The sequence below is a fragment of the Bufo bufo genome, chromosome 1, assembly GCF_905171765.1.
Source record: "Bufo bufo chromosome 1, aBufBuf1.1, whole genome shotgun sequence".
Lineage (NCBI taxonomy): Eukaryota > Metazoa > Chordata > Amphibia > Anura > Bufonidae > Bufo > Bufo bufo.
In genome coordinates, this window is record NC_053389.1 from 680,085,028 (window position 1) to 680,101,755 (window position 16,728).

A 16,728-nucleotide genomic window follows, 5' to 3' on the forward strand; every position below is an offset into this window, starting at 1 on the left:
AGAGATGAATAGGTCTGCATGCAATCTGCAAAAAATGCGGATCGGATGCGGACCAAATATACAGTCATGTGAATGAGGCCTGAAGCTGCATGGGGATCTTAGCTGTGACACTTGCGGTGCAGCCACTGAACAGAAAGGGGTCGCAGAATGACTCCAGCAGTGTCGGATTTTTACGAATCTGGGGTTGCGGTTGTGGCAACTTGTGAGATGCACTATGATCGCATTTACAGCTGTAGTGCTAGACAGTGATCTTTGGTGGTGACCAAGCCTTTCATTCCAGATCTTCATCACTTGGCTGGAATAGAGAGGCTCCAAAGACCGTATCGCACTCTGAAGGACCCAAAATGTTCATGCATTACATGCACAGTCCATTGACTTCAATGGGCTCTGGGTAATGCTTCCTTTTCCTTGTGGTGGTGCTGCAGGAGAATTGACCACTTGCTCACAGTTCACTCAGAATGAAGCCGATTACTGGGTTCCCATCAGTAGAAAGCGTTATGGGAACCTTCTAACAACAAGAAATTGTCCAAACTGGACAATCCCTTTAAGGGTGTGTTCACATGGTAAATTTTCCACTGTAAAAATCCATCACAGCATCTGGGGAAGAAATCAACTGACCATCCTTCTGCAGATCTGCACTAACAACTGCTGTGGGGCTCCACGTGGCTTAGTTCCATTCAATGGTGCTACTCCGCATGCGACTAACCTGCTGCGTTTTCCATACAGAAACTGTATGAAGAGGTGACATGTCACTTCCTGATGCGGATTCCAAATCTGTGTTGGAATAATCCTCAGACACATGAATGGCAAAGCGGGTTTGCATCAAAAACAATAGGGCGCGAAACTCAGAACCTGCACCAAAACCATAAATAGGAACCTTATGGTATGACCATACGATGCGGTCGTGTCTAGTCCTGCGCAGCCGCAGTGGGTTCTAATTAAAACAATGAAGTCCGCACTGTTTAGTTGGTTTGCATTGTTAGGCTGGGTTCACACCTGAGCGTATTCGATAAGCGCTTTTTACAGGCGTTTTTATCGGGCATTTTTGAGGCGTATTTTGTATTTTGGAAACGTGCGTAGTACTCGCGTTTGTGTGATTAACCACAGAGGCATCCAATGAAAAACTGCCACAATACGCGCGACAATACGCCCTAAAGAAGCTCCTGTACTTCTTGGGGCGTAGGGCGTTTTACAGCGCGTTCGTACGCGCTGTAAAATGCTCAGGTGAGAACCATGCCCATAAGGAAACATTGGTTTTTGCCTGCTGAGCGTTTTACAGCGCGTAGGAACGCGCTGCAAAACGCTCAGGTGTGAACCTAGCCTTTATGATCGCGCGGTATTATGACTGCGCCGTGTGATCGCACCCTTGCTGCTCGCCAGATACATGGCATCTGCTCTTATTTTGTGCTACTTTTATATACCGGACCTCACGCTCCACATACCTTAAGCTCTTCCTGCAGCAGATGTACAGATGTGTGTCAGTGGCATGGGATTTTATAATTGCCTTCACAGCGAGGGAGGCAATGAAGCAGGCAGGATTTGTTTGCGTGTGCCTGTTTACACTGATTCCCTGTTAGCACGGATGCCCATGTGCATCAATGCATCTGTGCAGAGACAATCCCAACTATGCTTTAGTCAGCAGTAGTTGGCATATGGATAAATATTGATATCGTTAATAATCCTCAGGTATTTTAGAGATGAATACATGCGTCTTCTGTTACTTTAATCTGATGATCGTTAACTGCTTAGATGCCACTTCCAAGTAACAACGTGCTGAATTAGATTTGTTGTGGGTGTAGTCGCATAAGATGTAGGTGTGAAGGGTGTCAGTATGGGTGACACAGGCATGGATTGCCATCTTGGCTGGTATCAGACATCGATACAAGTGAAGTCACCACTAGAAATAACAGTGGGCAGACTCTATACACAGAACCGGTTTCAGCCTATGGCCTACATACAGTACATAATAATGCCTCATTCATGGGACCAGACAAAGTCCTGGAATGTGTCTAACACTAACCATACACTTAATATATGAGATTATACAACCTGGGGGCCTTATTAAAGGACATCTGTCAGCAGATTTGTACCTATGAAACTGGCTGACCTGTTACATGTGCACTTGGCGGCTGAAGGCATCTGTGTTGGTCCCATGTTCATATGTGTCCCCATTGCTGTGAAAAATTAAGTTTTAATATATGCAAATGAGCCTCTAGGAGCAATGGCGGCATTGCCATTGCTCCTAGAGGCTCATTTGCTCATTTGCATATATTAAAACATAATTTTTCTCATCAATGAGGGCACATATGAACATGGGACCAACACAGATGCCTTCAGCTGCCAAGTGCACATGTAACAGGTCAGCCAGTTTCATAGGAACAGATCTGCTGACAGATGTCCTTTAAATACCTGCCTGACTGCCATGAGAAGGAAATGAGCTCACTGCAGCCATGAATTCTCATCTGCTTCTAAAAGCTCTAAAAATCCATTCATACACCATATTGACAGTAATGGAAATACACCCCAAAAATGTTACCTGCTTTACTACAGCAATGAGCAAGCAGTGAATTCTGGAATATTGCAAGATCTTCATGGTAATATTTCTATGGACTATGTGAATAAGGCCTCAGGCACACAACCGTATGTATTTTTTTGGACTCAAAATGCGGAGCCGTAAAATACGGATACCATTCGTGTTGCATCCACATTTTTGCAGAAGCATTGACTTCATGGTCCGCATTTGGTGGCCAAGTATAGGACATGTTCTGTCTTTTTGCAGAACGTATATACGGATGTGGAAAGCACAAAGATCATTCATATGTCCGTTCTGCAAACCGATAGAAAATGCCTGCAAAAGTTGGTACATGGGCTGCATCCGTATTTTACGGACCACAAAACAGAACCGGTATGTTGGGAGTTTTACAACAGCTGGAGTGCAGGAGGTCGTTTACCCCTGTAGTGCGGTATAACAGTACTCCACAGAGCCATTTCTAAAGTATGTCCAAATGGTAACTGTTAAGGTATGTTCACACAGTGGAAGTACAGTCAGCAAGTATTTGCCAAGGGAACAGTGTCAGAAATCAAAGGCTAATCCTCGAATTTCTGCTGTGGATTTAGAGTTTGAATTTAATCCACAGGCCACCCACCACCGTTTCCGTACGGAAACCTTCCCAATATAAATGCTCAGTTTTGAGATCTGAATGGGTACAATCCACGGCCTAATGAACTAGAGAGCGGATTGAGTATCAGTAGGACCTGAAATTTACGTTGATTTTGGTGCAGACTACGTGGCAAAATCCACATAGAGAACCTGCCGTGTGAACATGCCCTTAATAAATCAATGGGAGACATGCAAAAACATCAAATAATACAATGCATTACATTTTGCAATCGATCTGAGTTGCTGCTTGTATTATAGCCCCAAGCCGAGCTGCATTCACTTTGAATACATTTTCTAAATGTAAAAGCTGCATATACCTTAGGTTATACGCAGAGGCTGCTGAAATTTATCGCATGTGCAGCTTTTATTTCTGTTATATCTCAAAGCTGTACAGTTGCAGGTATAAAGATGACCCAAAAATCAACAGAACAAGCTGCAGACACAAAACTAGCAAGAAATTCTGGGAGATTTCAGCTCTGAAGGCTGCAGTTTAGGATTAAAGGGGTTTTATCCATATACTGATGACTATCCTCAGGATAGGTCATCAATATCTGATCAGGGAGTCCAACACCCGACACCCCCGCCGACCTGCTGTTTGAAGATGCCACGGAGCTCCAGTGAGCACTGTGGTCTCTTCCCAGGTAAGTGACATCACGTTCATTGGCCTAGTTTGAGCTCTGTCCCATCCAAGTGAATGGGATGGGGCTGCAATACCACTTTACAGTGAATGGTGCTGTGCTTGGTATGCTGTGAGGAGCCTGCAGCGCTCACTGGAGGGTCACAGCCTTTTCAAACAGCTGATTGGCGGGGGCGATGGGTGCTGGACCCCTACCCATCAGATATTGAGGACCCATCCTGACGATAGGTCATCAAAATAGGAGTCCCAGAAAAAAATCCTTTAAAATACATGTAAGGCCTCGTTCACATCTCTAGAACAGCCTGCCAGAATTCACCAGATTCCGTATTACCGGATTCTACCAATCACTGCTGGATCACTATTGACTATAATGGGATCTGGCTGCTTTCTGGTATAAATGCCGGGTTTCATCCATACAATAAACCATTGCAGGTAATGGTTTTTGCTCTGGCTGACAGCAGGATCATCTTGCTGGAGATGTGAAGGCACCCTAAAAGAAAGAAATGCTATGTATTTGCAGTGTTCATGTACACCGTATAAAACTGCTTTTCATTTGTTTTAGGGCACAAATTCCTCTGGAGATGTGCTATTTCCACAACAGCCATATATTCCTTATAAAAGAATAAGCCATGTCATTCCTAGCCCAACCCAGGCAGGGTGTGACTGCTTCCAATATAGCTAAAGAAGTGCGCTTACGATGTAGGTGCAGTTGGGGCTGAAGGCGTACGTTCCACAGGTGTAGAGGTGTGTGCTGTTCACCTGCAGGAGGATCTTAATATAGTTCTGACAATCTCTCTGAAACAATAAGAAAATCAGATTCAGGTTATTTCCTCTCATATTGCCTATTATTGATCATTAACTCATTGCATGTCTCCATCAGAAGCCACCGTCATCACAAGTGAGAGGCAGAAAAGGCACACCTATACTCTAATCACCTATAAGCTGCTCCCGGGGTCATACATTTTCTGGGATCTGTCCTGCTCGAGTCCATACAAGGTTTTTACCTCTTCAGTAGTGACTTTTTTGGATGCAAGCTCAGGTTGACTTTGCAAAATTGAGCTTTTTTTTCAATTTCCAGAGCGGACAACCACTGCATGGCATTGAACATCTATATTGTTTAAAGGACACCTCCACTAAATCTCCTACACAAGAGGTGATGCCTTATAATTATGTTATACAATGATAAATACACACTCTTCAATGACATCATTTATAACCCAATTATTAATGGGAACGGACATGTCCCCATGTGGTGATATACTTGATGCCATCGAAGTCATGTGATTCATGCGTGGTGATGCATCAGTGTAAATGTATTGTACTATAAAATTGAATCCCTCCCCGGATAAGGATTATTACAAGGTTAAAAACTGCACAATTAACAAAATTAGTGGACTCTCTTTAGTCCTCAAATAATTAAAAGATACTGTAAATCCCACATCCATTTTGCTTAGTAAATAAGTAACGCTCTACACCAGTTGACTGCAACTTGTAGTTCTTCAACCATCCCAGTTTGCCCAACATGATCTAGAGAAAAGACCTGACAGAGATGAGGCACCTGAACCTGAAATAAAGACCTATCACAGTGCAGTATAGGGGTCACACCAAATTACTTTCTGATCTCTAAAAAGCATCTCCAATTTCAATACACCCTGGAACGGACAAGCCCATGAGCTGGGACCTGGAACCTCCAATGACTGGCCAAATCATAGGGTTCCTAACACGTTAGGCACCTGTCCGTTCAACTTTTTAAACTCAAAAATCTCCAGATGCATGGTGAAGACTTGACTATAACTTTATACATAGGTAAGTCCCAGCAACTGGTAGAAGTGTGAACTTACGGACCCCACAGATCTAAACTTGTGACACTGCTCGATGACCTGGTAGAAATTTGCTAACATTTAAATAACTTTGAGGACCAGAAGCTATTTATGGTGACACATATGCAGGACATCTAGAGGTGGAAAACACGGTTTTGCAGCACAGCAGCTCTTTTTTTCGTCCATTCTCTTTTCCCATACAGGAATATGTGGCCATTTTACCAGTGTTTGCTGTACCCAAGCAGATCTCTACAAACACAGGACAGAAACCTTTTAGCTCCTGTTTACCATTTTGTATTTAAGAAGGAGGTCAAGCACAGTGCTCATGCAAATACGACTTTGTGCAGAGGATACGTGTAACAAGGGTGTGGTTGTACTTTGGACAATGGGTATGTATTCTGTGTCTTAATAGTCTCAAGTGCGGATTACTTTTTTCATTTATTACGCAAAAGAAATCAGAACAAATAAAATATCTATACTGCATCACTATCCCATGGGAAACTTTTCCTTTTGGAGGAGTCTCTGGTATGGCTGATATGAGATAGGTCTTCTCTAGAAGAAATAAAACCAATTGACATATTTTTTCCCATGGAGCACTGCCTATAAGGAATTCTCCATATGCCCGCTGGACCTCTTCAATGAGAAGCGGTATCGCCTCCCCAGTAATTTTAAGTTAAAGGGACATTTTTACTATTGTGATTAGATTTAAAAAGGGTTCTTTGGGACCCACCTGAACCCCTATATCAATGCAGTTACGCCACTCTTCTGCATTTATTTTTTACACCATATTTATGGAACACCCACAAATATTTTGAGCCACTGCAGCTCATGGCTGGTTCTCCTGAAGCAAATGGGAGATTTCCAATCTCAAATATATTAGTTATGTGTAGTGTTGAGCGAACTTTGTGTTTCAAGTTCGGCGTACAAGGTTTGGGTTATCTAAGAATTCCGTTATGGATTCCGCTACCATGGACTATAAGTTATGGTCCGTGGTAGCAGACTCCATAACGGAATTCTTAGATAACCCAAACCTTGTACGCCGAACTTGAAACACAAAGTTCGCTCATCCCTAGTTATAGGCATTTTTTAACATTGGAAAGTAGGGGAAAACCAAGGGGGAAAAAATATGAAAAAGTGAGCCTCTTTTATTGTGGCACCTCATGACACAGGAGCACAGGTATGTACGATAATGCCTCCTGGGCAGATCATGCTTCAGGACAACTGTGGGATCTTATCAAAGGTCTAAAATAGAATTTTATTCACAGGAAACGAATAACTTGGTCCCTCTTTCAGATCTTTAACAAGACTAGAGACTGCAAACATCAACTAGAAGAGACTTGTCAATATGGCTCCTGGGTGATCACCAGATCGTTGCAAGCTTCCTTGATGCCAGGTTGGACAACTGGAAGATAGCCACATACCCAGCTCAAACCACCGGCAGTCAGTCACCCTGCAGCCACAATGCTTCTGCTTACTGTTACTTTACACCCATAGATGTCTCAATATGTGGTAAAATGAGCAACATTAGCTGCAGTGTTACAGCTTGTATGGGCTTCTTCAACAGTCTCCACATGTGTCGCAACTATATCTTATGCAATATCATCAGTAGCAATAAAAATGGAGGTCTTTGCGTTGAGTAAGCAGTAGAATAGTTTATTTACAGGAGAACATACCTGGGCATCTTTTCCCTTGAAAGTACATTCCTTCTTTTTACTGTCTTCTGCTTTCCACGTTAACTGCAAAATGTAAATAAGAGAGTAAATTATTCAAAATGATCATTGGTGACAAGGTGGGTGGCCACTATTAAAAATAAGATCAGAAACACCTACCATTGACAGCGAGGTAAAGTTAGCGCTATTGAGGGAGAATAGGGCTTCCCTGGCCCCTACATATAGGGTGCTGCCATCTTTACTGAGCAGTAGGGTTGTGTAATGGCTGACTCCTTCTTCCTCAAACCTCTTTACTTTCCTGTCTGGAGAACCTACAAACAGGAAAAAACATATGCGTTTATTAGGCAGAAAGAAATAGGACATGATATTAATTTTATGTGAAGTATATAGTAAAATGTAATAAGATGCCATCTTCTAAAGAACATTAGGACAAAGAACAGAAATAATTGGCCATAGCCACGGACGTTGCCAACATAGAACCTCAAAGTTTCACATTCATAGCGTTCTTAGGCTGGCAATAGACATTAATAGCTGCATTTGGCCAACTCCCCCGTCACACATACACAGGTGGCTCAGGTGCTCTCCATAGGGAATGTGGGGTAAGCTGCTGCAAAAGTCCTCTAGCAGTGGCTTCTCTCCTCTCAGAGCAAAAAGATCGGACATGGTGAACCCCAACTGCCCACTCTACCTCTCCACCCACATCTGCCATCGGACAAGAGTAGGGAGGCCTCCATACATTAGATGGCCAGCCAGTCCTGAGACTTGTGGGTTTGGCCAATATTCATGTAATGTGTATGAGCAGCTTCAGTTTGTATGCATCTGGAAAAGTAAGATGGTTATCATGAAATACAAAGGCAAAGGGACAGGGAGATCAGAGGCAGCATTCACAACTGGTCCCTGGTGTCTACAGAAGCTCAAAAGGTATTTATTCTGTAGCACAGACCTCTGCAGTACCATAAATTGCATGTGACAAATGGATAGCACAGGACAATCTAAAGGCTTTCCTTTCCTGGTGTTTTTTTTTTTTTTTTAGCGATATATATACACTATAGACCAGGCATGCTCAACCTGCGGCCCTCCAGCTGTTGCAAAACTACAACTCTCAGCATGCCCGAACAGCCTACAGCTATCAGCCTACAGCAGGGCATTGTGGGAGTTGTAGTTTTACAACAGCTGGAGGGCCGCAGGTTGAGCATGACTGCTATAGACCATTGCACTGAAAACAAATGGTTTATATCCATCTCATGTTAGCCACACAGATCAGAAGTATGTGCCATGAATGAGGGGATTCAGATTTAATTTCTAGAAGAAAAAAAAGGGGAAATGTTTTTTTGTTTTTTTTAAAGTGGGGGAAAAAAATAGGGAAAAAAAACCCTTCACAGCTGGAAAATTAAGTGAATAAAAGAGAAGCTGAGTCAGTATTCATGGTATTCATTCCCTCGCCAACACATGCGCCGCTCCAATCAATTGATCCCCAGTGGGGAGGTATTCAGGACCGAGTGGCACAGGATAAACTGTGTCCTTTGAATAGTTTTCCAGTTCATTAACAACCATGAGGTGATCACTATTCCCCTCTGCAACTAGCCAACTTCTCGTTTCCTACGGCAAGCTTCATAGCACATACTCCGAGTGCTGCCAGATACAGATCTTTGGCTCAGAAACACAATATCAATATGTTGAACAGCATGACTGCTGCTCTGCTCCAAAGCAAGAGACACAAACCTTCTGGAACAGTTCACAAAGTTTATTAACTATGTGATGGATGAGGGGGTCCAAAGGATATATATGATGACCTGTAAATCACCAGGAATTATATTCTCTGCATTAATGGGGGGTTTCCAAGACTTTATAACTGATGACCTATCCTCAGGATAGGTCATCAGCAGGGCCGGATTAACGTAGGGGCTGATGGAGCTGCAGCTCCAGGCCCCTACCATAAAATAGGCCCATCTGCCAGCCAAAAGGCCGTCGGGAGGGTTAATAGTCCTCTGTTGTACACAGCGCAGCGTCACATAGAGCACAGACAATGCAGAGACGCTCACCTCACGCTGGCAGCAGGGAGCCTGAGGGAGGGACTCGGGAGGAGCGTAATATGATCCTAGAGTGGAAGCTGCTTCTGCCAGCCCCGCCCCTTCCCGCCCACCAACCAATCAGAGCTGAGGCAAGGCAGGCACTAGCAGCTCTGAGTCGTCTCAGGTCCTGTAAGGGAAGTGCACAGTGTAAAGTGTAGTTCCCAGGTTAGAACAGTGCATCTGCCAGGACCTGTGATGACATCATCTTCAGCATCACAGGTCCTGCAGAATCTAGCAAAGGAACTGCACCAAAAATGGTGTAGTTCCTAGGTTTGAAAGGTACATCTGCCAGGACCTGTGATGACATCATCACAGGTCCTTCAACCCCTAACAGCAAGTATTAGAAGTTCACAATCAGCTCTGCATTGATCCATACAGACTGGAATGGAGTGGTAAGAGGAGGTCCTCCACTTTTCATCATTTACCCCCCCTCCATGCCCTGTTTTTACTCATTGCTCACTCATGTATAATACTTCAGACAGGTACAGTGACCACAACCTCATGTACTTCACACACACAGTGACTATAATGCATAACTGACCACATATTTCTATAAACACTGCATCTACAGTATTATACCTTGTATGCCTCACATCTATATATATATATATACACACACACACTGCATATATTAAACAGTATTATAGATGCAATATGTACAGATATATAATATATATTGCAGTGTACTGATATGTGAGGTACAAGGTATAATATATGCAGTGTGTATAGATATATTGTATATACAGCAGTGTACTGATATGTGAGGTACAAGGTATAATATATGCAGTGTGTATAGATATATTGTATATACAGCAGTGTACTGATATGTTAGGTACGAGATATAATAGATGAAGTGTGTACAGGTATATTGTATATACAGTATTGGATTGATATGTGAGGTACGAGCTGTAATTTATACCTCATATATCAGTACACTGCTGTATATACTATATACCTGAACACACTGCATATATTATACCACGTTCCTCACATATCAGTACACTACTGTATACACTATACATCTGTACACACTGTATCTATTATGCCTCTTTTGTGTGCCAGGCCTGTTTTGTAATCCCAATCCGGCTCTGATGGCATAAATTATAAAACAGCAGCGAACATAGTTCATGGAACAAAGAAAGAGGCCTGGAATGGGTAGTGGGAGGGGCTATAAAAGGGGAATGGGGGCCCAATTTAGATTCTTGCTATGGGGCCCAGAGAGATAAGAGAAGTGACAGATGACACAGAGTTTAGATTACAGGTTGAATTAACCCTTTAGGATCAAATTGGCTTCTCAGGAGATATATATGTTAAAGGCATCTCATTCAGTAGCTATATAACTAAGGGTGGGTTCACATCTCCTTTATGGATTCCGTTAAGTGGGGACTGTGGGGACTATTTTATTATCAGCCAGTGACTGTTACTGTAATACTGTTATCAATTCAGCACATAGTTTTCCCTGTGCGGGCATTTACATTTCACTTCACTTGGTTCGTTGTACTACTGTCAGTGTCCGACTGTTGTCACTGTGGGTAACAATGCACAACAGACAACAATGCACACCACAGTGACAGCTCCTGAGTCCTCCTGTCCGGCGTCAGCCTCAGCTTCCCTTCACTATCACTATAATCAATCACTCTTCCTGATCCTGACTCACTCATTAGCGAGCTGAAGAGCCGACTGAGTCAGCAGCAGCAAGTGAATCGGATGGATAGCATCTGCGCATGCGCACCGGCACCTAGAGTTTTCGGTTCACTTGCGAGTCAGCTCAGCAGTCAGTGACTCAGCAAGTGAACCGAAGATCCGATTCATGAACCGATTCATCTGAAAGATCCGAGCTTCCCATCACTACTGAGGTCATATCCGGCTGGCCGCGGCATTACAGGAACAGCACCAGCTGCTCTGACGTCCTGCCGCCGGATATACGTCACAGGATATCCGGCGGCAGGACGTCAGAGCAGCTGGTGCGGTTCCTGTAATGCCGGCCCGCCGGATATGACCTCAGTGCGCCCGCGGTTATCCCTCCTGCACGCTGTGCTGTGTACAACCTACTCAGCAGTTTCGACCAGCACACGGCCCACAGCGCTCAGCCACACCAGCCCGTGAGACAGCAGGAGCTTCTAGAGCAGGGCAGGTATCAGATAAACTCATCCAGTTGGAAGGGAGGGCAATCATAGTGCTGTTATGATTTATGGACACAGCTCTCAGCATGCTTAGCCAGCCTTCTATCTGGCTTTGCATCTTGAGAGTCACAGTCCACAGGCTGTTTGAGCCTGTGGACTGTGACTCTCAAGAAGCACAGCCAGATAGAAGGCTGGCTAAGCATGCTGAGAGCTGTGTCCATAAATCATAACAGCACTATGAAAATTACTGACTGGCTAAGCATGCTGAGAGCTCAGTCTCTATAACATAACACATTAAAGAAATTACTGTTTCTAGCTGCTAGTCCACAGCAGCTAGAAACAGTAATTTCTTTAAAGGGATTCTGTCACCAGGTTTCACCCCTGTCAGCTAAAAATATGCTGATGTTCAGGGCGTCTTCACGATTCCTAATGTGGGCTTATAAATGTCATCTGTGGGCTTATTTAGCTAAAAAAACAGCTTTTACTAACCTGTCAGTCAAACAAATAAGGTGCCTAAGGGGATGTTAATGGGTGCAAGATGCCCGCCGCACCCACCGCCGTTCGTGCCCAGCGCCGCCTTTCCGGACTTCTGCACCGCCTCCTAATCCTCTGTGCCGCCTTTCGCTCTCCCTCCCTCCCTCCCCCTCCTTCTGCTGTAAGATCTCGCGCTTGCGCACAGGGCTCTGCCTGATGCGCCCGTGCAGACCTCTCCATTTGGCTTCTTACAGCGAAGTGCGCATGCGCCGGCACTTCGCTCAACCCCTGTATGCGCAAGATCTTACAGCAGGAGGAGGGGGAGGGAGGGAGAGCGAGAGGCGGCACAGAGGATTAGGAGGCGGCGCAGAAGTCCGGAAAGGCGGCGCTGGGCACGAACGGCGGCGGGTGCGGCCGACACCTTGCATCCATTAACATCCCCTTGGGCACCTTATTTGTCTGACTGACAGGTTAGTAAAAGCTGTTTTTTAGCTAAATAAGCCCACAGATGACATTTATAAGCCCACATTAGGAATCGTGAAGACGCCCTGAACATCAGCATATTTTTAGCTGACGGGTGAAACCTGGTGACAGAATCCCTTTAATGTGTTATGGTATTTAGACACAGCTCTCAGCATGCTTAGCCAGCCTTCTATCTGACTGGCTAAGCATGCTGAGTGCTGTGTCCATAAATCATAACACAGCTCTATGGAAATTACTGTTTCTAGCTGCTGTTGTCCACAGTCCACAGCAGCTAGAAAACAGTAATCTTCATAGTCATGTTAAATGATCACTATAGTGTCAGGAAAACAAAGCGGTTTTCCTGACACTACAGTGCCCTGAGGATGCCCCCACCCTCAGGGTCCCCCTCCCGTGGTCCCCCTCCATGTTGCCAAGATAGACGCCAAATGAAGGGGTAGTTGCAAGAACAAAATACTTTAATGGTATCGATAAAATATATATGTAATTAAGACACTGAGTGCAGTTCCATAAAAAGGCCCAGCAAAATCCTCAGCACCAGGCCCATGATGCTCTTAATCCGGCCCTGGTCATCAGTATCTGATCAGTGGGGGACCTCCGCCGATCAGCCGTTTGAGAAGGCAGCAGCGTTCGCAGTAGCACCGTGGCCTTCTCGCTGCTTTCCACGTTCATCAGTCAGGTGGCCAAGGCGCAGCTCAGTCTTATTCAAGTGAATGGGGCTGAGCGCAATACCATGTACAGCCGCTATACCATGTACAGCGCTGTGCTTGGTGAACAGAGAGAAGGCCCTGGTGCTCACAGAAGCGGCACTGCCTTCTCAAACAGCTGATGGGCGTGGGTCCCGGGTGTCAGACCCCCACTGACCAGACACTGATTACCTATCCAGAGGATAGGTCATCAATTCTAAATTCTTAGAAAACCCTTATGCTTCCCATAGCTTCTCTAAAGAACACACTTGGGCAGATTGGTTCAATCATTTACCATACTTTTGTGGCATAAAAAATAGTTTCAAATTATAGCTCATGCCATAATATGAATAATAATAATCTTTATTTACATAGCGCCAACATATTCCACAGCGCCTTACAAGTCAGGGGTTCATGTACAAACTGTCATAAATAACATAGCAACAGACAAGTCGATTATTACAAGAGGAATGAGGGCGCTGCTCGCAAGAGCTTACAATCTGTGAGGAGATAGGGGGTGACACAAAATCATAATTTGAAAAAAAAATTCACTCAAAAGTGGTGAGAACAGGCTTATTAGCATGAGAGGATGGGCTAGCCACAGCCAGATGATTTGATACAATTGAAGCCAGAGACTGGCATAATTTGGACTCCGCTCATAGCTTCCATAAATTTGATTTTCTGGTGCACAGATTACCAGAAAAGCCCCTCATTTAATAAAAGGCCTGGTCCTCTTAATAAATTTGGAGCCACGTAGGAAACACCAGTCTTAGGGCTGTTTCACACGAGCGAGTCCATTGCGGGAATTACGCTCCGTGTGTGAGTGTGATCCTCCGCTCTGGACTTCGGCATTATCATGATGTATAATGCTGTGTGTCTCTGCTTGGCCTTTTTTCCACAGAATCATAGTGACATAAAGCTGTCAGTATGATTCTGTAGAAATAAGGTCAAGCAGAGACACACAGCATTATAAATCATGATAATGCCGTGCGCTCCTGCAAGTCCAGAGCGTAGGATCACACTCACACACGGAGCGCGATTCCCGCAATGGACTCGCTCGTGTGAACCAGCCCTTAGTAAATCTGTCCTGGGTATATACAGTCATGTGAAAAAATTAGGACACCCTTTGAAAGCATGTGGTTTTTTGTAACATTTTTAATAAATGGTTATTTCATCTCCGTTTCAACAATACAGAGAGATTAAAGTAATCCAACTAAACAAAGAAAACTGAAGAAAAGTCTTTTCAAGATCTTCTGTAAATGTCATTCTACAAAAATGCCTATTCTAACTGAGGAAAAAGATAGGACACCCTCACATGTATTCCCTCTTAAATTGGCTCAGATCTCACACAGGTATATCACACCAGGTGCACATAATTAGTAGATCGTTACTCTGCATGTTGAATGAGGCTTGCCCTATTTAAACCTCAGACATTTAGTTTGGTGTGCTCCTGACTGTTGAAGTGAGAGTGAGCACCATGGTGAGAGCAAAAGAGCTGTCAGAGGACTTCAGAAAAAAGATTGTAGCAGCCTATGAGTCTGGGAAGGGATTTAAAAAGATCTCAAAAGATTTTGAAATCAGCCATTCCACTGTCCGGAAGATAGTCTACAAGTGGAGGGCTTTCAAAACAACTGCCAACATGCCCAGGACTGGTCGCCCCAGCAAGTTCACCCCAAGAGCAGACCGCAAGATGCTAAAAGAGGTATCCAAAAACCCTAAAGTGTCATCTCGAGAACTACAGCAGGCTCTGGCTACTGTTGATGTAGAAGTACATGCCTCTACAATCAGAAAGAGACTGTACAAGTTTAACTTGCATGGGAGGTGTGCAAGGAGGAAACCTTTGCTTTCCAAGAGAAACATCGAGGCCAGACTGACATTTGCCAGCGATAAAGTTGACAAAGACCAGGACTTCTGGAATAATGTTCTTTGGACAGATGAGTCCAAAATTGAATTATTTGGACACAACAGCAGAGGACATGTTTGGCGTAAACCAAACACAGCATTCCAAGAAAAGAACCTCATACCAACTGTGAAGCATGGAGGTGGAAGTGTCATGGTTTGGGGCTGCTTTGCTGCAGCAGGACCTGGTCAGCTCACCATCATAGAATCCACGATGAATTCTACTGTGTATCAGAAGGTGCTTGAAGAACATGTGAGACCATCAGTTAGAAAATTAAAGCTGAAGCGGAACTGGACCATGCAACATGACAATGACCCAAAACATACTAGTAAATCAACCAAAGATTGGCTGAAAAAGAAGAAATGGAGAGTCCTGGAATGGCCAAGTCAAAGTCCAGATTTGAATCCCATTGAGATGCTGTGGGGTGACTTGAAAAGGGCTGTACGTGCAAGAAACCCCTCAAACATCTCACAGCTGAAAAAGTTCTGCATTGAGGAGTGGGGTAAAATTTCCTCAGACCGATGTCGAAGACTGGTAGATGGCTACAAGAACCGTCTCACTGCAGTTATTTCAGCCAAAGGAGGTAACACTCGCTATTAGGGGCAAGGGTGTCCTATCTTTTTCCTCAGTTAGAATAGGCATTTTTGTAGAATGACATTTACAGAAGATCTTGAAAAGACTTTTCTTCAGTTTTCTTTGTTTAGTTGGATTACTTTAATCTCTCTGTATTGTTGAAACGGAGATGAAATAACCATTTATTAAAAATGTTACAAAAAACCACATGCTTTCAAAGGGTGTCCTAATTTTTTCACAAGACTGTATATATATATATATATATATATATATATATATATATATATATATATATATATACAGTATATATATATATATATATATATATGTGTATGAAGAAACCTGGACACTCTGGGACACCTATTGCCTGGAAATGTCACCTTCAAGTAGCCACGTACATAGGTTGATAGTTGAACAACCACTAAATGGCAATAGTCTGGTGAACGGCTGTTCCACCAACGCAGTCATAAACATTTTAGCCTGCCACAGTCGTTCAAACCTACAGGTCCAAAGACACCGGGTGAAGGATGAACGATCTTTCTGGGAACATGCAAAGAAAGATCTTTTGTAGACTATCAAAAATTTTACCCTTTTTCTTTCAGACACGGACAGTCTATCAAGGGTTGGCTAGACATTCGTTTCATGTTTCCCCCGACCAGCGATCGTTTTGGTTGAAATTGTCAGTTTCGATCAACTTTAGAATAATCTGTATGGTCACCTTTAGATATCAAGCCTCCTCCAACAAATTCTATTGTCTCTTATTTTAAAACCATATATGTAAATGAAATCATTTTACCAAGCCGTGGCAGGGGCGATAAAACGACGGACTATAAGGACACTAAACCACCTGCAGAAACTGGAATACTCTTCACTAGGAGATGAATGTGCCGGGCTGACAAGAGTAATGAAGAGCAAGCTTAGAAGATATTGTTCTCCTCAGTGTCCGGGCCTCCTGTGAGGCGTGATCCACAAATGCAGCCTGACCTTTGTCATCTTTCATGCCGTGTTTCACAACATTAGACAGCGTTCTGTGATTAGTGTTCATTAGCTTGTCTGAACAGCCTTGACATTTTCCAGTTGTGACTTGTCAGAGGAAATTAAGTTCACGTTACTTCTAGCTTTCAGCATTAAAA

General features: G+C 43.8%; 1 protein-coding gene across 2 annotated transcripts in view; it reads right to left on the minus strand.

The window, feature by feature from the left end:
- The window catches only part of SEMA4B (semaphorin 4B), a 74,143-nt gene that overhangs the window by 14,858 nt on the left and 42,557 nt on the right, over positions 1–16,728 (minus strand). For both annotated transcript variants that reach the window (XM_040414133.1, XM_040414132.1), the window contains exons 2-4: positions 7,447–7,598; positions 7,291–7,353; positions 4,494–4,592 (exon numbers count right to left, since the gene is read on the minus strand). In XM_040414133.1, coding sequence (XP_040270067.1) covers positions 4,494–4,592; positions 7,291–7,353; positions 7,447–7,598 — 314 coding nt within the window. The remainder of the gene's footprint in view (positions 1–4,493; positions 4,593–7,290; positions 7,354–7,446; positions 7,599–16,728) is intronic.